The sequence below is a fragment of the Scyliorhinus torazame genome, chromosome 8, assembly GCF_047496885.1.
Source record: "Scyliorhinus torazame isolate Kashiwa2021f chromosome 8, sScyTor2.1, whole genome shotgun sequence".
Taxonomy (NCBI): Eukaryota; Metazoa; Chordata; class Chondrichthyes; order Carcharhiniformes; family Scyliorhinidae; genus Scyliorhinus; species Scyliorhinus torazame.
Genome location: NC_092714.1, coordinates 186,861,973 through 186,884,641, shown reverse-complemented (window position 1 = coordinate 186,884,641; position 22,669 = coordinate 186,861,973). Strand labels below are relative to the sequence as shown.

The following is a 22,669-nucleotide window of genomic DNA, read 5'->3' as shown; positions in this document are numbered from 1 at the left end:
GTCCCTGTCTGTAAATGAAGTTTCTGAATCTGGCTGCTGGAGACAGTACAATTTTGATATTGTCTCATTCATGCAGTACAGGTGGCAAAGACATGGCTTCTTGGACATGTCAAAAATGGTCACATCGTCTGTACATTTGCCTATTTGGCTAGGAACCCACTGAACACTCCTGTGATATCGTTTCTCCTACCACCTTTTGAGTTCAGCGTTGCCTAGTTGGGATTCAAGCTTGGTGCCTAATGCTCCCACCCCATCACTTTGCCCATCATATTCCTGAACTGCCAATGCAAGGAAATGAGAAATGTCTTCTGCAATTTTTTTGTAATATTTTGAGTTGTATGTCTGCTTCACTGGATAAATCTATTATCCAATGTGCGCTTGACATACTTTATGTTTTTTTAAGTAGAAAACTGTACAGAGAAAAATATGATCAAAGAGGAAGTATTAAACTTACCAGTGGAATAGTTCCTAGAGGCTGAAGTAATACGTTTTACTATCTTCCAGTGACATCATATCCTCTGTAATTTATCTCATATCTCAATGCAGCCCAGGATAAAAATAAAAACAAATTTCCATAGCAGTGATGTCATAATGGCTGAGTTATGTCAACTGAAAGTTTGGCCATTTCCTGAGATGATAGGAGAAATAGCAGTGAAGCAGTTTATCTTGCTCCCCAGCCCCCTGTTATCAGTATATTTTATAAATAGGATATCATTTTTTTCTCTACACATTCCATTTTGTTACCTTCATTTTCTGACATGAGCTTACAATTTAAGATGCACAGTGGGTGGAAGGAATATCATAATGTTATGGGCCAGGGTTTAGAGAACCCCAAAGTGTATCATGGAGTTCACCTGACCCACAACTTTTAATAGATTGTGGTATGGGGAGCACACGACTCACTCTAGAGGTGTGGCACAGCAGAAATGGAAATGTATTTTTTAAAACAAATCTATGTTTATTCTATGAACTCAAGTTAACCTTTTTAAAACAAACAGTGAATATCTTAGCAACCATTAATTCAAAGATAACCTCCAAAGAATACAACATTAAGTAATCCTTTAAGCTGTTCTTTTAACATCCAAAAGACTTAACAACCTTTAAATAGAAGCACATCAAGGTTTACATTCAATACTGAAAACATTTAAATTACTAAATTCACCAAATGATCACGAGATAGTCCTTCATGGCAGAGAGAACAGCGATACAGCTGCTTTGGCTGACTTTAGCTGCAACACACTGAAAAACGAAACCAAAAAGACAGACACACCCAAGCTTTTCTCAAAGTGAAACTAAAAAGCAGAACCAGAGCTCAGCTCCACCCACACTCTGACATCACTGCAGTAACATGAGCAGCTAACTATTTCTTAAAGGTACCTTTCTTAAACACCCATTTCTTAAAGGTACTCTCACATGACACCTCCCCCCAAGAAGAAAAAAATAAACCATCAACTTCAAGATGGTTTCATTTTTCACCTTTTCACCATCCTTTAAGAAATGAACACAGTAAATATACTTTATCATTGCAAAAACAACACGAGCAAACAGGTATAATAATATAGTCCATTTAAAAAATTTGTTCTTCCAACTGAAATCCTTCTCGATTGACAGTCTCGTTGAACAAAAAGGTCTCTGCACGTTCCATCCATTTCTCTATGCCTCGGCATTTCTCTTTAAAGTCAGATACTTTAGTTCAACCTGATCACAGAATCCCTTGTTATTCTCCAACACAGGAGCATTGGTTATCACAGCTTTCAAGCAGTCAAATGCCTGTTGAAACTCCGTTGTCCATTGAAACTTTCAACGTTTCTTAAGCAAGTCCATCAGTGGAGCAATCACGCTATAAAACTTTAGCACAAATGTTCGTTCAAATCCATTCTTGCCAAGAAATCGCATTATTTCCCTTCGTCTTGAGGGTATCGAAAACTCCTCAAGGAAAGTGACTTGGGCTTTTCCAAATTCACTTTTGGCTAGGTTTACCATCAAACCCGCCTCCTGAAGTTGATCGAATAACTCCATCAGATGTTTTAAATGTGCTCTCCATGTCTGGCTGAAAATGACCAGATCGTCGAGGTATACCGCACAATTGGGTAACCCTGAAACTACTGTGTTACTTAACCATTGAAATGTGGCTGGGGCGTTTTTCATGCCAAATGGCATAACTTTGAGTTGGTCTGTACCATCTGGAGTAACAAAAGCTGAAATCTCCTTCACCCTTTCGGATAAAGGTACCTGCCAGTAACTTTTAAGTAAATCCAGTTTGGAAATAAAAGCGGACTGTCCCACTTTCTCAATGCAAACCTCCAAACATGGGCTAGGATAAGAGTCCGTTCTTGTAACTGCATTAACCTTTCTATAGTCCACACAAAACCGTTGGGTACTATCTGGGTTAGGTACCATCACTATGGGTGAGCTCCATTGGCTGCAACCCACTTCAATTATGCCATTTTTAAGCATACTCTCAATCTCTTTGTAAACCTGTGCCAATTTTAAAGCATTAAGTCTATATGGAGGTTGTTTGATTGGAACAGCATTCCCCACATCTACAGCATGTATAGCCATTTTAGTACTTCCTAATTTATCTCTACAAACTTGCCCACGTGATATCAATAACTCTTTTAGGTCAGCCTGTTTTTCCTCAGCAAGGTAACTCAACAATTTATCCCAATTTTTAAGAACATCCTCGTTTTCCAATTTAATTTGAGGTATGTCAAATTCAGTCATCTGGATTTGGTTTGTCACTTTTGAGTTAGAATCATTAAAACCTCCTTTTTCTCTCCTTCCCTTTCACAGTACCTTTAAGCATATTCACATCACACACTCGGTGAGTCTTCCTTCTATTCGGTGTTTTTACCACATAATTCACCTCACTTAATTCCCTTTCAATCTAATAAGGTCCACAAAACCTAGCTTTTAAAGGCTCACCTACCACTGGTAACAACACTAAAACTTTATCTCCACTGGCAAAACTACGAACTTTGGATTTCTTGTCCGCGACCCATTCCATCACATTATGTGCAACTTTCAAATGTTGTCTAGCCAATTCACCTGCTCTATTTAATCGTTCCCTAAAATTTGACACGTAATCCAATAATGTAATTTCCGATTTCACACCCACCAATTTTTCCTTAATCAGATTAAGTGGTCCTCTTACCTCATGACCAAAAATTAGTTCAAAAGGACTAAATTTGGTTGACTCATTTGGTGCATCCCTAATTGCAAACATACAAATGGAATTCCTTTATCCCAATACTCTGGATAACCTTGACAATAAGCCCTCAACATTGTCTTTAATGTCTGATGCCACCTTTCTAACGCTCCCTGTGATTCTGGATGGTAGGCAGTTGATTTGAATTGTTTTATTCCTAAGCTATCCATAACTTCTTTGAATAACTTTGAGTTAAAATTTGATCCTTGATCCAACTGTATTTCTGTGGGTAGTCCATTTCTAGTAAAGAATTTGAGTAACTCCTCCGCAATCTTTTTATCTGTAATATTAAGTACTGGAATGGCCTCTGGAAACCTAGTAGACACATCCATTATAGTCAAAAGATATTGATTCCCACTTTTTGTTTTAGGAAGCGGTCCTACGCAAACAATTAGGACCCTTGTAAAAGGTTCCTCAAATGCTGGAATGGATATTAAGGGCGCTGGTTTTATCACTGCTTGAGGTTTCCCTATCACTTGACATGTGTGACATGATTGACAAATGTAACTACATCTTTATGTCGTCCACGCCAATAAAAATATTTCTGGATTTTAGCTTGAGTTTTCCTTATTCCCAAGTGACCTCCCACTGGTACCTCATATGCAACTCGCATACCCTACCAGTAATACTACTTGATGAACTTCTGCCCACTTTTCATCCGCCTGCATATGTAAATGTCTCCATTTTCTCATCAAGACATCACTTTTATGGTAATAACACTTTGGAATACACGCAGATTTCTCTTCCGTGTGTGCTTTCTGATACATCTGTTTTATTTCTATATCTTTTTGTTGTAACTCCGCCAATTTTCCTGAACTAAAAATATCCTCCTCATCCACCACCTGTTCTTGTTCTTTTCCAACCATCTGATCAAAAATCGTTTCTGATAATTGCATTTCAACTTCATCTTCACTCTTTGATTTCTCCTCTTGTCTTAAGGACTTTGAGAAATGTGACTTTGCGACCTTGTTACCACACAATCCGGAAAAATTCCAGGATATTCGTCCTTCAACACTTCAGTTGTCTGACTTTCCACTGGCTTATCAACCACAGTAGGCATCACTCCCACTTCCGATCCAACTATATCATTACCCAAGATAAACTGTATTCCTGGACAAGATAGTTTCTCTATTACTCCTACTACCACTTCACCACTCTTCACCGAACTTTCCAATCTTACCTTATATAATGGAACGCTACTCCTCCCACCTTGAATTCCACATATTACCACCTTTTCTGGTAACATTCTTCCCAAACTACATAACTCCTCATCTCTTACCGTTAAAGATTGACGAGCTCCCATATCTCTTAAAATTGTGACTTTTTTACCTACTCCTCCTGATACACATGAGTAAAGTTTACCCACACAAGTAAATTCTTTAAAGATATCTGGCACCTTCTTATCAATCACCTCTTGAACAGAGTGTACAATTTTTTGCACCTCCTTCTCTTCACTTGGGCTTTCTTTTACCACTTTAACAAACCCCAATGTCTTATCCTGTTTTACCACACCAGCCTTCCCAGTGCTTTTCTTCAACCACCAACACTGACTTGACATGGCCTAGTTTATTACAGTGGAAATATTTGAAACTTTTCATTTTGTTTCCACCCTCATGGATTTCCTTTTTAATCTGAGGTACACTCTCCTTATTATCCACCATCAGATCACCTTTACTTTTACCACTTGAGTATTTCTCATGTCCCCAGTTTCTATCCATCACAGGCTGAAACTGATGTCGGAAACCAAGCTTTGATTTATGAACTAATTCATAATCATCTGCCATTTCTGCTGCTAATCTCGCAGTTTTGACCCTCTGCTCTTCCACATGAGTTCTCACTACATCAGGAATGGAAATTTTAAACTCCTCCAAAAGTATAATTTCTCTGAGAGCTTCATACGTTTGGTCTATTTTCAAAGCCCTTTTCCACCTATCAAAATTACTCTGTTTTGGCCTTTCAAACTCTACGTATGTTTGACAAAATTATTTCCTTAAATTTCTAAACCTTTGTCTGTAAGCTTCAGGCACTAGTTCATATGCACCAAAGATGGATTTTTTCACCTCCTCATACATCCCAGATACATCCTCCGGTAGTGATGCAAACACTTCACTAGCTCTACCTACCAGCTTTGCTTGAATCAGTAATATCCACATGTCCTGTGGCCATTTCATTTGTTTAGCTACCTTCTCAAATTAAATGAAAAGGGCTTCCACCTCCTTCTCGTCAAACCTTGGCAATGCTTGGATATATTTAAATAGATCCCCACCATGCCTTTGACTTTGACGCTCTTTCTCACTATCCTCATCACTAGGGGCAGCACGGTAGCATTGTGGATAGCACAATTGCTTCACAGCTCCAGGGTTCCAGGTTCGATTCCGGCTTGGGTCACTGTCTGTGGGGAGTCTGCACATCCTCCCCGTGTGTGCGTGGGTTTCCTCCGAGTGCTCCGGTTTCCTCCCACAGTCCAAAGATGTGCAGGTTAGGTGGATTGGCCATGATAAATTGCCCTTAGTGTCCAAAATTTCCCTTCGTGTTGGGTGGGGTTACTGGGTTATGGGGATAGGGTGGAGGTGTTGACCTTGGGTGGGGCGCTCTTTCCAAGAGCCAGTGCAGACCCGATGGGCCAAATGGCCTCCTTCTGCACTGTAAATTCTATGACTATCATCCAACTGTACGTTTCCCTTTACATCTGCCAATTTTAACTGACGGTCATGTTTCATGGCCATTTTTGAAGTTCAAACTCTCTCTCTTCATTTTTCCCTGATCCGTATCTCCCTTTCTTTTTTTTTGTTCTGCTAGGGCTATTCTTTCTTTGTTTATTTTTTCTCTCTCCTTTTCTTTTTCTCTCATTGCATATTCAAGCTGCTTTAATTCTTTTTCAGATTCAAGTTGCTTAATCTGCAACTGGATCTTTGCCATTTCTAAAGAGTCAGACTGTATCTCAGGCAACTTTAAATGCTTAGCCACCGCCATAATTACCTAATCTTTTCGCATTTTGTCAGGTCATGTTAACTGCAATTTATTTGCCAAATCTAACAGTCTGCTTTTAGTCTCTGCCTGTAAGGTACTGCGTGTGACTGTCTCCACCTCCAAAAACATCTGAGCCCCTGAAAGAGCCATTGTCCACAACACACTCCCCACTTAAACTAAAATACCACCCCTGAAAAGCAACCACAATATGCTCACCTCTCACTGTCTTTAAGTTCACTAAGCCAATCCAATAGATAGACTTTTATCCCCCTCGAGCCCCCAATTGTTATGGGCCAGGGTTTAGAGAACCCCAAAGTGTATCATGGAGTTCACCTGACCCACAACTTTTAATAGATTGTGGTATGGGGAGCACACGACCCACTCTAGAGGTGTGGTGCAGCAGAAATGGAAAAGTATTTTTAAAAACAAAACAATGTTTAATCTATGAACTCAAGTTAACCTTTTTAAAACATACAGTGAATATCTTAGCAACCATTAATTCAACGATAACCCCCCAATGAATGCAACACTAAGTAATCCTTTAAGCTGTCCTTTTAACATCCAAAATACTTAACAACCTTTACACAGAAGCACATCAGGGTTTGCATTCATTACTGAAAACACTTAAATTTCTGAATTCACCGAATGATCAAGAGATAGTCCTTCATGGCAGAGAGAACAGCAATACAGCTGCTTTGGCTGACTTCAGCTGCAACACACGGAAAAACAAAACCAAAAAGACAGACACACCCAAGCTTTTCTCAAAGTGAAACTAAAAAGCAGAACCAGAGCTCAGCTCCACCCACACTCTGACATCACTGCAGTAACATGAGCAGCTAACCATTTCTTAAATGTACCTTTCTTAAACACCCATTTCTTAAAGGTACTCTCACATGAAAATAAAGATTCACTTGTGTGACATTTCTTCTATCAAAACTCATGCAATCCCTGACCGCACCTACCCTTTTTGTGGTCACGTTATTTCTTTTGACCAGAGGAAGAACGTTCACAAAATATCCAGTGTTCAAGGGAAGATGAAGGTATTGTTTCACAGAGCTTTAACTTCTTCAAAGTTTAACCTATGACTGGTTATTTCCTGTGACGTCAGGTCCATAATAAACATAAAAAGAATTGTTTTAATGTAATCCTTCCACAATTTCTGAACATCTCAAAGGCATTTGACACCGACTGATGTACTTTTGAAGAGTAGTCACTATTGCAATGTAATAAGGCAAATTGAATATGTCCCCTCCCCCACCCAGAATGGACTCGATAAGCCTTATATTTCTTGCTTCTAACCCCTGAGATATTTTACAAAGTAGCTTTCTAAAGAGGAGAAAGCAGAAGGAATAAAGAGAAAATTATTGGAACAAAAATAAATGCTTATGACGGAGAATCATCTGGTCAAGGTGAATAAACAAAATGACAGGGATGATACATACAGAAGTGACATGGGAAGAGACCCATTTGGTCCATGTCTATATAGTTGTGATGCCTTCACAAACATCAAAACTATTTGAGGGAGGGGCAGCAGGGTGGCGCAGTGGGTAGCACTGCAACCTCACGGCATCGAGGTCCCAGGTTCGATCCCGGCTCTGGGTCACCGTCCGTGGAAGTTTGCACATTCTCCCCATGTTTGCGTGGGTTTCACTCCCACAATTCAAAAGAAATGCAGGGTAGGTGGATTGGCCATGCTAAATTGTCCCTTAATTGGAAAAATGAATTGGGCACTCTAAATTAATTTCAAAAAATCTATTTGAGGGGGATGATGTTTCAGAAGGCAGGGATTTTCAGATGCACCACTGCTGGCTTTGTGAGTTCTGAAAGGATGGCAAATCATGGATTCCCCCCAAACGCAGCTAAGTTTGGGATCATGCAGGCCATTCAGCGAGGAATTTGGGGACATGTTGCAAGTTGGATGAGGGATGGCACAACTATGGGCAAGGTTTCCATTGGCACATGGAGCCCAGGAAGTTGCCCCCCAAGCTCCCTTTTGTACTGATCACCAGCCCATAGGATTAGATAGGGGTCTCTCCCACTGGCCATTGAATTGAAACAGCTGCTGGATAGGGCCCTTAATTGGGGTCATGGGTCCCTACTGGGCCATGGGTGGGTGAACCACCCAATACCTTCCTGATGCTTGTAAAATTATGGCTGGGTTGTGGGCAGGCGGGCCGGTGACAGACACGCACCTAATGGCATAATACCCAAATTTCTGGTTCAACCTATCTCTTTTCCCAACCATAGGTGACCCCCCATTTTCTCTGATGTATGTTATGGGACACTTATCTCTCACCCAGGATGACCTCCATCCCAGCCAAGAACTTGTCCAGTTTCTCCTTGAAGGAATGCAGTGAATCAACCTTAACTGTGAAAAAAACTGCTTAACGTCTAACATAGCTCTATCTTTACACAATTGTTATGGAGGAACACTGGTCCTCACCCCACCTATTGAATTGAAATAATGGGTCTGGATACATACAGTCTATCCCTTTTATTATCTTATAAACCTCAATCAAATCACCTCATTCTCTAATAGCTGGCTGAGTAAAGCTGGTGGATTATATCGAGATCACTATTAAACTTAGTTTTATTGAATTGGGAATTAATCGTATGGGCCTCCACGGTACCCTTTCCAAATCCTCAATAGACATCCACAATTTAAGGAGCCTAAAATTGGGCTCCATATTCTAACTGAAACCATAACAGGGCTTTGTGCAAGAATCACATAGTATGCTTTGTTTTATATTAAATTGTATACATTATAGAGCTAGTTGTAATATTGAGGAATAAACATTTTTGACAATAACATAGATTATTGGAAATAAATTGACAATAAATGACTGTGCACAGTTTGACAAGAATTTTGGCATATTTAAACATTACAGGCACATGCAGATATATGATATGAATATTTAAATATGAGTCATTACTTTTGACACATCTCCTGGTTTGCTGTTAACTATGACGATACTATCCCTGTCAAAGATTTCTCTTATTCTTCTGTAAAGAGCAAAAGAGGTCTGGATTCCAGGGGCAGAATTTTATGCCGGTGAATTTTACAGTGCCTCTGAAGTCAATGGACTTTTGAACAGCTTGCCACATTTTATGCCCCACCCCTGTTGTAAATGTTTGCCCCATGGTTCCATCGTGGGTCAATTCTTGCTGATTCGTGCTGCAAGTTTTAACGCAGTTTAAATCTCAAAGCAAATAAACTGTGTTTATTTTGTTCAAGCAAATCAGACACAAGAAGTTTTTGAGCAGTAGGGATACAGAGAAATGAACTATATTACCTAATTTTCCCTCGTAGAAATAACCTTCATCCATCACTTCAAACTCAACTCTCTAGAAGTTATTCAGTAAAGTTCACAGCCTTTATAGACCATCTTTCATACACATTTTCCTTATTGATTCATTATGGCTTGATAAATTTTACTGTGAGGATCCCGAGCAATGAAATATTTCCTTCAAAATGGATGCATTTTATTTATCACCCTGGTCGATTATTTCACTTCCTGTCTCAAATTTTTCTTGGAAATCTCATTCACAATGTGGTGACAAAAATAAGTCAGCAGGCTTACAACATACATCCTGCACTTCCAGAAGAAGGTAAACAGCACATGCAGATAAATTGTACCCTGGCTCACAACACATCCAAGGAACAAATATTTTAACCATTCCATTATTATCTGGTATAGCACATATCCACAAGCCAATTGAAAGCAAAAATGTGAACCATATGAACTAAACAAAATCCTCATTCTACATATATACATATATTATATGTGTGTGTGTGCTGTATCTCAACAATATAACAGTTTTCGTACATTGAAAATACAAAAGGCATCAATAATGTCAGGTAGTAACATAGCTGCTGGATGTTCTAAATGAATTGTCATCATCATTTCAAACTGCCTTCCAAATAATTACTGTTTAAACCATGTTTTGCAATTCTTGCAGTGCATAGCTTAGCACAATAGGATAGCAGTAGTATTTTGGGCAGGAAAATGCCATTGATCCAGCCAGACCACCTTTTCCAAAGCACCCATTAGAATCCTTACTTTAATTATGGAACTATTAGTTTTATATACTTTTCAACTGGTAATAATTAACAGGTATTCACCAGTTTTTTTTCTAGCACCTTCGATGAATTTCTCTTCCACCACTATTGATCTATTTCAAGAATTCCATCAAACTATATGAAGAAGGTGTTGTCTAAATTTCATAAATCTTTTTGACACCATCAGTTTTAAATTATGTTGCCCAGTTCTCAAATCATATGTCGGACAGAATAACTTTTGTGTATCCAATTATTCATATCTGTGAACATTTTGAGGACCACTATTATGTCCACCCACATTCTGCTCTTCCTCAGACCGTTATATCTCAAGGTTAGATTATCTGTCCAAAAACACAGCCTTCTTAAATTCAGGAATCAGCTTGTGGCACTCCTCTATACTCAAAAGTGCACATTGTACTCCAGATGCATCACCCGACCAGAAGCAGTTTCAAGATGATCTCTTTGGACTTGTGCCACATCCCTAATGGTACATCTTAACAATTTACTTGCTTCCCCCACTGTCCAAGCAGAAGGGAACAACAACTAACTCCGTAAATAATTCAAGCTAATTGTTTCATTTTTATCCATCTCATTATTTTCTACTTCATCTGCCAGATATCTGGCTATAGACTTTGAATCTTTTTGATTAACTATAGTTGACTACTAAAACCAATTTGGTGTAATCTGCAAGTTCTCTTCCGGGCCACGCACCAGCCTGACTTGGAACTGTTGCTGTTTTCTCATTGGTGCTGGGTCAAAAACCTGGAACTTTCTAATATCACTGTGGGTGTTCGTGCACCACATGGCCTGTAGCCGTTCAAGGCTCACCTCCAGCTTTTCAAGGGCAATTAGGGATGGGAAATAAATGGTGGCTTAGCCAGTGACGCCCGCATCCCATGAAAGAATGAAACAAAATAAGTTTATTTGATTTCCCTATTGGGTTTCTTGATGATTACCTGACAATGATGACCTCTAGCTATGCTTGGTTATCCAACAGGGATAAGGGACTTCAGTTATGTGGAGCAGCTGGAGAAGCTGGGAGTAGAAAAGGTTAAGAGGAGATTTGAAGTGTTCAAAATCCTGAACAGTTGAATGGAATAAATCAGCAGAAATAGTTTCCGGTGCCAGAAGAGTTGATAACCAATTGACACAGATTGATAAGTAGAACACTGGAGATGTTGGAGATCTGAAACTAAACCCCCGAAACTCTGCAAATACTCAACAGGTCTGGCAGTATTTGGTGAGAGGAAAACAGAGTTAACGTTTTGGTCTGTGAACTTTCACCAGGACTCAGATTGAAGATAATTCATAAAAGAACCAAAGGCAACATGACAACTTTTTTTTGCAAAAACAATTGCCCTGATCCAGAATGCACTTCCTGAAGGAATGTTTGAAGCGTATTCAATTGCAACATTTAAAAAAGGAGATAGATCAAAACTGGGAGGGAAAATAATTTGCAGGGTTATGGGGATAGAGGAAGGGTTGGGATTAGTTTTATAACTGTACCAAAGAGCCAGCACAGGGACAATGAGCCAAATAGCCACTTCCTGTGCTGTACCATTCTATGATTCAGTGATTCTGTACTGCCAATTGTACTAACAATTAAAAGGAAATTAGGTTGAAATTTGAGAAGAATAATTATAAATGAATGCACATTTCAACGGTCAAACCGACTGAAGTATGACATTGGGCAGACTCTTCCTAATCCCACATTGGCAGTGGGACCATGCTGAAGGTAAGATGGGGTGAGGGGATTCGATTGGTGGCTGATACGTTTTTGTCTCCGTCTGATCTTACTGGCAGCGAGATGGAAGCAGCAAGCGCTACTCGCTTGGCAACAGTGGGCACCTGATTTTAACATGTTCTGGCTGATTGGAGTGCCGCTGGCTCCCCTACTGAGGTCAAAACCCAGATGTTGCCAGGAAATGGCTTGCCCGGAGCTGAAGGGCAGGGCCTCTGAAGCCTCTACTTAACCCCCACCAGAGCCACAGCAATCAGCAGATTAAAGGTCCAGCTGCAGAGCAAGAAGTGGAAGGGGTTTCTTTCCACTGTGATGATCTGGTCGCAGTGGACCCAGATTATTAAAACAAAATGGAAACATCTTCAAAGAACACCTCAAGATGGAAGTCCTCATCACAGCCCCTCTCCAACAGAAGCTAAGCCCACTTCTGCTGGTAAGGCTGTATCCTTCCAAGACTGTGGGCCCTGTGATTTCACCTGCAGCTTCAGGAAACTACTGTTCTTAATTGGAAGGTGGATGCAGAAGTGGCCAGTTAGAAAGCAGACTCCTGAGGGTATACTGTTGGTAGGTTTGGAGTCAGAGCCTGGAAAAGGTCCCGACAAGTGATTATTTTTAAAGCGGGCAAGATTTCACCTGTTGTCTTCTTTTCCCTGGGCTTTTCGTTACATGTACCACATTCGTTTGTGACAGATATTCTTGAAAATTGCAACGCTAAGCATCATGAAGCATGTAGTAAAGCTAACTGAGAATTAAATGAGTGAGCTGAGCACTGTCCCCTACCTGCTGCTGATGTGTGGCACGATAGCACAGTAGTTAGTACTGTTGCTTCACAGCGGCAGGGTCCCAGGTTCGATTCCCACTTGCATCACTGTCTGTGCGGAGTCAGCACATTCTCTCCGTGTGTGCGTGGGTTTACTCCGGGTGCTCCGGTTTCCTTCCACAAGTCCCGAACGACGTGCTTGTTAGGTGAATTGGATATTCTGAATTCTCCCTCAGTGTTTGAATTCTCCCTCAGTGTACCCCAACAGGCGCCACAATGTGGCGACTAGGGGCTTTTCACAGTAACTTCATTACAGTGTTAATGTAAGCCTACTTGTGACAATAATAAAGATTAAAAAGAAAGGTTGCTGAAAGGTGAGTTCTCCCAGTGAGCCAGAGAAGACAGAGCCAGGAGTGAGACACAGCTAAGAGTGAGTTTGGGAATTTGAATCTAGGTGGGAATTCGAAGCTGGGTTGGGAGGAGGTGCTTTTTATCCCTGGTAAGTGACTGGTAAGTAGTGTTTCTGTTTTTCTGTTTTCATTGGTATATTTATTTATTTTGTTCTTCGTTGTTTATTTATTTATTTAAATTTTGGGGGGTAAATTGTAATTGTTGAAGTTAACCGAAGGTTTAAGACATGGCAGGAGATCTCAGACCCGTGTCATGCTTCTCGTGTGCGATGTGGGAGCTCAGGGACACGTCCAGTGTCCCTGGCTCCTTCACGTGCAAGAAGTGTGTCCAGTTGCAGCTCCTGTTAGACCACTTGACGGCTCTGGAGCTGCGGATGGACTCACTTTGGAGCATCCGCGATGCTGAGGACGTCGTGGATAGCACGTTTAGCGAGTTGGTCACACCGCAGGTGAAAGGTACCTTCACCTGCGGTGTGAGATAGAAAATGGGTGACCAAAAGACAGAGCAAGAGTAGGAAGGCAGTGCAGGTGTCCTCTGCGGTCATCTCCCTGCAAAACAGATATACCGCTTTGGATACTGTTGAGGGAGATGGCTCACCAGGGGAAGGCAGCAGCAGCCAGGTTCATGGCACCATGGCTGGCTCTGCTGCGCAGCTGGGCAGGAAGAATGGCAGGGCTATAGTGATAGGGGACTCAATTGTAAGGGGAATAGACAGGCGGTTCTGCGGACGCAATTGTAAGGGGAATAGACAGGCGGTTCTGCGGACGCAATAGAGACTCCAGGATGGTATGTTGCCTCCCTGGTGCAAGGGTCAAGGATGTCTCGGAGCGGCTGCAGGACATTCTGGGGGGGGAGGGTGAACAGCCAGCTGTCATGGTGCACACAGGCACCAACGATATAGGTAAAAAATGGGATGAGGTCCTACAAGCTGAATTTAGGGAGCTACGAGTTAAACTAAAAAGTAGGACCTCAAAGGTAGTAATCTCAGGATTGCTACCAGTGCCACGAGCTAGTCAGAGTAGGAATGTCAGTATAGAGAGGATGAATGCGTGGCTCGAGAGATGGTGCAAGAGGGAGGGATTCAAATTCCTGGGACATTGGAACCAGTTCTGGGGGAGGTGGGACCAGTACAAACCGGACGGTCTGTACCTGGGCAGGACTGGAACCGATGTCCTGGGGGGGGGGGTTTGCTAGAGCTGTTGGGGAGAGTTTAAACTAATGTGGCAGGGGGATGGGAACCGATGCAGGAAGTTGGAAGGTAGTAAAACAGGGACAGAAATAAAAGGCAGTAAGGGGGAAAATGTAAGGCATAGAAGCTATAGTCAAAAATCAAAAAGGGCGACAGTACAAGGTACAGTGACTGAGGGAGCTCAGTGAATAGGACCAGGAATACTAAAAGAAATAAAATGGGAAGTGAAAACATTAATAGTAAGCGACGCGTCATGTCATTACATGAAGATATGGGTTCAACGACAAGGAAAATTAGCAGAAAGGTTGAGAGGAAATATAACTTAGGAGAGGTTACTGATCGAGGTGTTAAGATTCAGAACAGAGGTAAAAAAAGTGTACGTTACCTGAATGCTCGTAGTATTCGGAATAAGGTAAATGAGTTGATGGCGCAAATCATCGTGAATGACTATGATTTAGTGGCCATTACTGAAACATGGTTAAAGGATGGTCACGACTGGGAGTTAAATATCCAAGGGTATCAAACTTTTCGGAAGGACAGAGTGGATGGTAAGGGAGGTGGTGTAGCTCTGTTATTTAAGGATGACATCCAGCCACAGTAAAGGATGACATCGGTGCTATGGAGGATAAGGTTGAATCCATTTGGGTGGAAATCAGGAATAGTAAGGCAAAAAAGTCACTGATAGGAGTAATCTATAGGCCACCAAATAGTAACATTATGGTGGGGCAGGCAATAAACAAAGAAATAACAGATGCATGTAGAAATGGTACAGCAGTTATCATGGGGGATTTTAATCTACATGTTGATTGGTTTAACCAGGTCGGTAAAGGCAGCCTTGAGGAGGAGTTTATAGAATGTATCTGCGATAGTTTCCTAGAACAGTATGTAATGGAACCTACGAGGGAACAAGCGGTCCTAGATCTGGTCCTGTGTAATGAGACAGGATTGATTCATGATCTCATAGTTAGGGATCCTCTCGGAAGGAGCGATCACAATATGGTGGAATTTAAAATACAGATGGAGGGTGAGAAGGTAAAATCAAGCTCTAGTTTTTTGTGCTTAAACAAAGGAGATTACAATGGGATGAGAGAAGAACTAGCTAAGGTAGACTGGGAGCAAAGACTTTATAGTGAAACAGTTGAGGAACAGTGGAGAACCTTCCAAGTGATTTTTCACAGTGCTCAGCAAAGGTTTATACCAACAAAAAGGAAGGACGGTAAAAAGAGAGAAAATTGACCGTGGATATCTAAGGAAATAAGAGAGAGTATCAAATTGAAGGAAAAAACATACAAAGTAGCAAAGATCAGTGGGAGACTAGAGGACAGGGAAATCTTTAGGGAGCAACAGAAAGCTGCTAAAAAAGCTATAAAGAAGAGTAAGATAGATTATAAGATAAATATTGGTCCTTTAGAGGATGAGAAGAGAGATTTAATAATGGGAGATGAGGAAATGGCTGAGGAACTGAACTGGTTTTTTGGGTCGGTCTTCACAGTGGAAGACACAAATAACATGCCAGTGACTGATGGAAATGAGGCTATGACAGGTGAGGACCTTGAGAGGATTGTTATCACCAAGGAGGTAGTGATGGGCAAGCTAATGGGGCTAAAGGTAGACAAGTCTCCTGTACATGATGGAATGCATCCCAGAGTGCTAAAAGAGATGGCTAGGGAAATTGCAAATGCACTAGTGATAATTTACCAAACTTCACTAGACTCTGGGGTGGTTGGAAATTAGCAAACGTGACACCACTGTTTAAAAAAGGAGGGAGACAGAAAGCGGGTAATTATAGGCCAGTGAGCTTAACTTCGGTGGTAAGGAAGATGCTGGAGTCTATCATCAAGGAAGAAATAGCGAGGCATCTGGATGGAAATTGTCCCATTGGGCAGACACAGCATGGGTTCATAAAGGGCAGGTCATGCCTAACTAATTTAGTGGAATTCTTTGAGGACATTAACAGTGCGGTAGATAACGGGGAGTCAATGGATGTGGTATATCTGGATTTCCAGAAAGCCTTTGACAAGGTGCCACACAAAAGGTTGTTGCATAAGATAAAGATGCATGGCATTAAGGGGAAAATAGTAGCATGGATAGAGGATTGGTTAATTAATAGAAAGCAAAGAGTGGGGATTAATGGGTGTGTCTCTGGTTGGCAATCAGTAGCTAGTGGTGTCCCTCAGGGATCAGTGTTGGGCCCACAACTGTTCACAATTTACATAGATGATTTGGAGTTGGGGACCAAGGGCAATGTGTCCAAGTTTGCAGACGACACTAAGATAAGTGGTAAAGCAACAAGTGCAGAGGATACTGGAAGTCTGCAGAGGGATTTGGATAGGCTAAGTGAATGGGCTAGGGTCTGGCAGATGGAATACAATGTTGACAAATGTGAGGTTATCCATTTTGGTAGGAATAACAGCAAAAGGGATTATTATTTAAATGATAAAATATTAAAACATGCTGCTGTGCAGAGAGACCTGGGTGTGCTAGTGCATGAGTCGCAAAAAGTTGGTTTATAGGTGCAACAGGTGATTAAGAAGGCAAATGGAATGTTGTCCTTCATTGCTAGAGGGATGGAGTTTAAGACTAGGGAGGTTCTGCTGCAATTGTATAAGGTGTTAGTGAGGCCACACCTGGAGTATTGTGTTCAGTTTTGGTCTCCTTACTTGAGAATGGACGTACTGGCACTGGAGGGTGTGCAGAGGAGATTCACTAGGTTAATCTCAGAGCTGAAGGGGTTGGATTACGAGGAGAGGTTGAGTAGACTGGGACTGTACTCGTTGGAATTTCGAAGGATGAGGGGGGATCTTATAGAAACATATAAGATTATGAAGGGAATAGATAGGATAGATGCGGGCAGGTTGTTTCCACTGGCGGGTGAAAGCAGAACTAGGGGGCATAGCCTCAAAATAAGGGGAAGTAGATTTAGGACTGAGTTTAGGAGGAACTTCTTCACCCAAAGGGTTGTGAATCTATGGAATTCCTTGCCCAGTAAAGCAGTAGAGGCTCCTTCATTAAATGTTTTTAAGATACAGATAGATAGTTTTTTGAAGAATAAAGGGATTAAGGGTTATGGTGTTCGGGCCGGAAAGTGGAGCTGAGTCCACAAAAGATCAGCCATGATCTCATTGAATGGTGGAGCAGGCTCGAGGGGCCAGATGGCCTACTCCTGCTCCTAGTTCTTATGTTCTAATAAGGCCTCTCAGCCATGGTATACTTAGAGGCTAGAAACTGTGTAGGACACCTTGGTTGTCTGCCTGGTATTGTAAATATCAATACTATTGAAATTGTATTGAGGCACCTCAGAATGGAACATGCTGTATGGAATCAAGTTGAATTCTATTGCATTTTCTATCATTATCAATTCGAAACCTTTTACTCAAATCTGACATGGAATGAATATTGTGAATATTGAGAGTGATACAATTGTATTGAGGCACCTCAGAGTAAAACATGCTATACAAAGACAAATTTTAAATGCACCTTCTGAAATGTTCAAGTTGGAATGTTTTGTAATGTACATTTAGAAATTGTATGAATAAAATATATTTGTGAAAAAAAACCCTGCTGCTCACTCAGACAGCTGCAATCCTTAACTTTACACCATGCAGCGCTTCAGATTTCCCGTGTTGAGCCAATGCTGATTACAGCTCACTGGCATATATATGCATCCAAGTTCCATGAAAATGGCTCAGATCTCACTGGTACAAATGGTCAAATGTTGACATTGTTCCTACTTGCTACCCAATCGGAGCTCCATTTGGATTGGGCAACCAGGGACTTTTGTTTGTTTATTATTTTATCATAGCCTCTCATCATGTCAAAACCATGACATTAATGTTTGAATTGTTTTGAAAGCTGTCATGTTAGTTGCGATGCCCAACTCTAGATAAAGTCAGACATGAGAAATAAAGTTGAAGAACTGGAACAAATATTGAGACTGAGTTTTATTTAACAACTACATAAACGGTGGCAGTCCTTTCAGTTCTAAATGAAAGTAAAGTTGTCTCAACTTTGCTGTCTTAGCTCACTGCTCCAGAAGTTCCAGGAATGTATCTTTAGAAGACAGTTGAAATTCAGGATCCAGCTTTTCATCTGATAGAAAACCTTTTGTGTTTGGGTCCACCAGGACCATCAGCAGCATATCAGGATTACCTAATCGTCCTCTTGCAGCGAGAGCAAGTACGAAGCATTTGTTTGCGACCACATTTGCATTCCTTTGTGGCTTTCTCAACTTTCTCGAGCAGTTGCCGGCTGTGATGAAAGTGAACCTTTCTCATGTGATCTTCCTCGTCAAGAAATGTTTCGAAGGGATGTTGGTCGCTTTGAGTGACGAACATCGAATGAGTGTGCCTACATTTGCATTGGATTTGCAGGCGCTGCTTCGCAAGGGACTGAATGTCGGAGTCATCTTGCGGACGTTGAAATTGGTTTCCTGAGAGAGAGTTCCCTTTTCGGGAGGACATTTCGTGATGAGCTTCTCTGTTTTGAGGAACTGGTCTTGAGGTCGTCGTTTTGTTCATTGAGTGGCTATCCTGCTCGGTTTGGATATGGGATATTCTGACCTCTTGTGCAACTTGTATTTCGATTTCAGCACAATCAAGCTGAATTTGGGGGTTAGTTTCCAGGCGAACTTGTCTACCTCGGGGCTCCAATTTTGGGGAATTTTGCTTGTCAGCATTAAGGCATTTGGGACAATCATGTATGTCTTCACGTTGAGCTGTTATTTTAGCTGGAAACGGGGTTACTAAATTATTGACCGTAATTGTTGGGGAGAATGTATCTTGGCCGTTATGATGTGACGTTTTGTTTTGTGTAGTTTCTTGTCTGTCTTGCATCACCTTTTTCTTTTCCACTGATTGCGATGGTTGACGTATTTTACCTATTGCGATGTATGTCTGACTGTTTCGTACCTCTTGCTTGGAATTTTGGGAGACCTCAGCAGGAGGCATTATATCTCTCTCAAGTTTACATTTTGTTGATCTCCATGAAGTTTCCTTCTCATTCTTTAGGAAAACAATGGAATGTTGTGTGGGTGTTTGGGGGGTAAGGGATATCATTTCCGCCTTCGGGAAATGAAGATTCCTTTCAGAGGATGTGCCCATGAGTATTACCTCACTTTGACAATAGACTTCTGAGATACTCCCTGTGTTTTCAGGGTGGACGGGATCCAGGCGATCTTGGTTGCTCATATTTCTGCTGTCTTGTGCGACTTGATTTTGCATTGCTGGGAAATCTTTTTCTTCTTGAGAAGAAGATTCCATGGAACCATGCCTGCATTGGGGATAATGTTTCAATACATGTTTTGCGTCTTTGTAATTTTCCACAGAATCCTGACTCGTTTGCAACTGAATTACTTCAGTGTCTTGTTTGGCTGAATTTTGGATTTCATGAATGTATTGGGAATCTCTTGCAGAGAAAATTAATACGTCTTGGTGACAATATTTAGCTTGTTCTTTGTGCATTGCCCTTTTCCTGTTTTTTGATTTGAATGATTGGTTTGTTTTTTCTGACTCACTGCTGGGCGTTTGGACATTATTTACCTCAGACCTTTGAGGCTGCTTCATTGTCTTGGGGTTTGATTTATTGCACACTGAATCGTTTTTGGGCGCAGTATTTGGAGGCATGAGTGCAATTTCTTTGCCTTGCTTTTGAGAAGAATCCTGATGATATTGAGCTGGGATTGAAGTAGTGATTACTTCCCTATCAAGAACTGGGCTGTTTTGGGAAGATATTTTCAAGCATAGTTCTCTGCAAGGAAAGTTTTTTGTGATATGTTGCTGCTTTTTAGATTCAATATTTAAATCCTGTTGGTTTTGGCTGTGAAAATGTCTTCTTTGTTTAATTTTGGATTGCATTTTGAGAAGATCTTGCCCATTTTCAGAAGAGATTTCTGAGGTTGGTTGTCCGCCATGGAGATACATTTTATGTTTATCTTGCATCTTATCAGGTTGGATAGCCAAGGAATTATATTGGTTTTGGCCATGGGTGCTTCCAATACTTTGCTCTATTTGGGAATGAGTTTCAAGAAGATCTTGACCAGTTTCAGAAGAATTTTCTGCATATACCTGTCCATCTCGGAGATGAACCTTTGGTTTATGTTGCTTGTTTTCAGGGTGGCTTTCCAAAAGATCTTTCTCTGTCTGACCACTTGATAATGTAATGTCTTGTTTGACTGTGGATTGCCTTTTTAGATGTTGTCCTTCCATTGGAAGGAACTTTGAAATATATTGACTGCAATGGTAGGAATCTTTGGTTTGTGTTTGTTTGTCAAGTTTAGCCTCTCTCTTCTGTCTTGATTTACTTGATCGATGCTGTCTGCCTAAATCAGTGGTGGATGTCTGGATATTTCTTTCTATCTCACACTTTTCAGAGGTTTCCAAGCTCTTGTTGGTAGGTTTTTTAGACATTGCGTCAGTCTCAGGTAATGATTTTGAGTCCCTCAGTAGCATTCCCATAGCTTTCTCTTGGAAATCATTGAAATCTCGAATTGGTACTTTAGGGCTTGAAGTGATTATTTCTTCCTTAGTGAGCATAGGCCCTGTCTCCAAAACAGGAATCAGGCTTTCATGCTCTTTGGAAGGGGTTGACGGGTCATCATTTACCTCAAAAGATGGTGGGAGATTTTTATCAGACACTCTAGGAGCTGTTGGGAGATGTTCAGGAGCCACATTGGAAGATGGTGGTAAGTATTTTTCAGCTATCTTGAGAGGTGCTGGCAGATATTCACTCTCACGAGGTTGTGGTTGTAATTCCTGATCTGTCACAGGATGTGGAGGTTGGTATCTATTTAATGTTTCAAGTGGTAGCAGTATTGTTAATTCCTTTTTGTCTTTTTGGTCGTCAGCTGTCAATAGATTTTTAGTATCCACGTTATCAGACAGTGACTGTTTTTCAAAGACTATTCTGTCTGTCTTTTGGGGTTTCTGGTCCCTGTCTGTAAGTGAACTCAGGGGTGTTGTTTGATCTTTAGTGACAGGTGGCATATGTAGACATACTTCTTCCGTAGTTTTTATTGACGTATTGTGTTTATTGGAATTGGCATTTTGTTCTTCTGGATTGCATGAAATATTTTGTTTTGGATTGTGAGTGGGTTTTAGCAAAATGTTGGCTATTATGGGAATATTTAACTTTTCTGTCTTGATGGCACTTACTTTTTGATTAATGTTGATAGTAATGCTGTTGCTACTAGAAATAATGAGCTTCAGAGAATCTAGATCAGCATTTAGTGGAAAATCAAATTTGTTACAAAATCCATGAAAAATATTTCTGATCATTCCATGTTCATCCTGTATGGTAATTGACTGATCTCCAAAGATATTTATTGTCCTACCGTTGATTGTTGAATTAACGTTATTCACTGGAATATGCCCGAGATTTAGACATACTGAAAAATGTTGCCATGCCTCATTATATTCATTGCCTCTTCCATCGTTCATGACCATATTAAAATCATTGCCATCCAAGGATTTGTTTTCCTCCATGCTTGGTCAACTTTGCAGCAATCATAGGTTTCTAACTTTCTGAAAATAGCAATGTACAAAACAACAGTTCCCATTTACAGTAGCAATTTGAAAGCACTTGCTATAACTCTAAAATGGAAATGACAATATAGGTGAGATGAAAGTCTATGGGCTTCGAATAAAACATCGTGGTCCAAAAATTGCTGTCAAAAAGCCGTGAGGCTAATAGCGCAAATGCCACAGAAACTTCAGGTGAAGACAGGGGGCAGATTAAATTCTGAAATTCAAGTTGTCAGAATGCATGTCTCTGCCAATCGCTTAGCAAAATGTCACCTTGGTGTCTGGCTCCTCATTCAAGTGCATTGAGTAATGTGAAGTTTCTGTGCTTGCACAGTGTATGTACAGTAAACTCACCACACGGAGATGAAGTTAAGGGTGACGATAATTCATAACCTTGTTGAATGGTGGAGTAGGGTTGAAGGGCCAAAAGGCCTACTCCAGCTGGTATTTCTTATGCTCTCAAGTCTAAGTACCTGTTTATTAAATTGTTAGTTACTGTCAATCGATCTGTCTGGCACAGAAAATTAATTATTACATGTATGGAGCCTCATTCCTTCAGATTTTTACTGTTATTGATGTTTGAAATAAAGTGTTACATTTAATTTCTTCTTTCTTACTTTTTGTCTTCCTTTTAACCTCTCCTGCACTTTTTTCTCTTTCTGTATCTAAGTTGACATTGAATTCACCATTTTAACTTGCACTTACTTGATCAAACCCTGTACTGTTATTTTCACAGTTCCTCAAAATTGAGACTGGGACGGAAACAACCCTTCTTAGGCCTCAATTGGGGAAAGCTGGGCTTCCTGTCTGTTG

General features: G+C 40.8%; 1 protein-coding gene across 3 annotated transcripts in view; it reads right to left on the bottom strand.

The window, feature by feature from the left end:
* Positions 1-18,263: 18,263 nt before the first annotated feature.
* The window catches only part of LOC140428296 (uncharacterized), a 30,363-nt gene continuing 25,957 nt past the window's right edge, over positions 18,264-22,669 (bottom strand). For all 3 annotated transcript variants that reach the window (XM_072514611.1, XM_072514612.1, XM_072514613.1), the window contains one exon: positions 18,264-21,856. In XM_072514611.1, the coding sequence (XP_072370712.1) occupies positions 18,485-21,817 (3,333 nt within the window). In that variant the 5' untranslated portion in view covers positions 21,818-21,856 and the 3' untranslated portion in view covers positions 18,264-18,484. The remainder of the gene's footprint in view (positions 21,857-22,669) is intronic.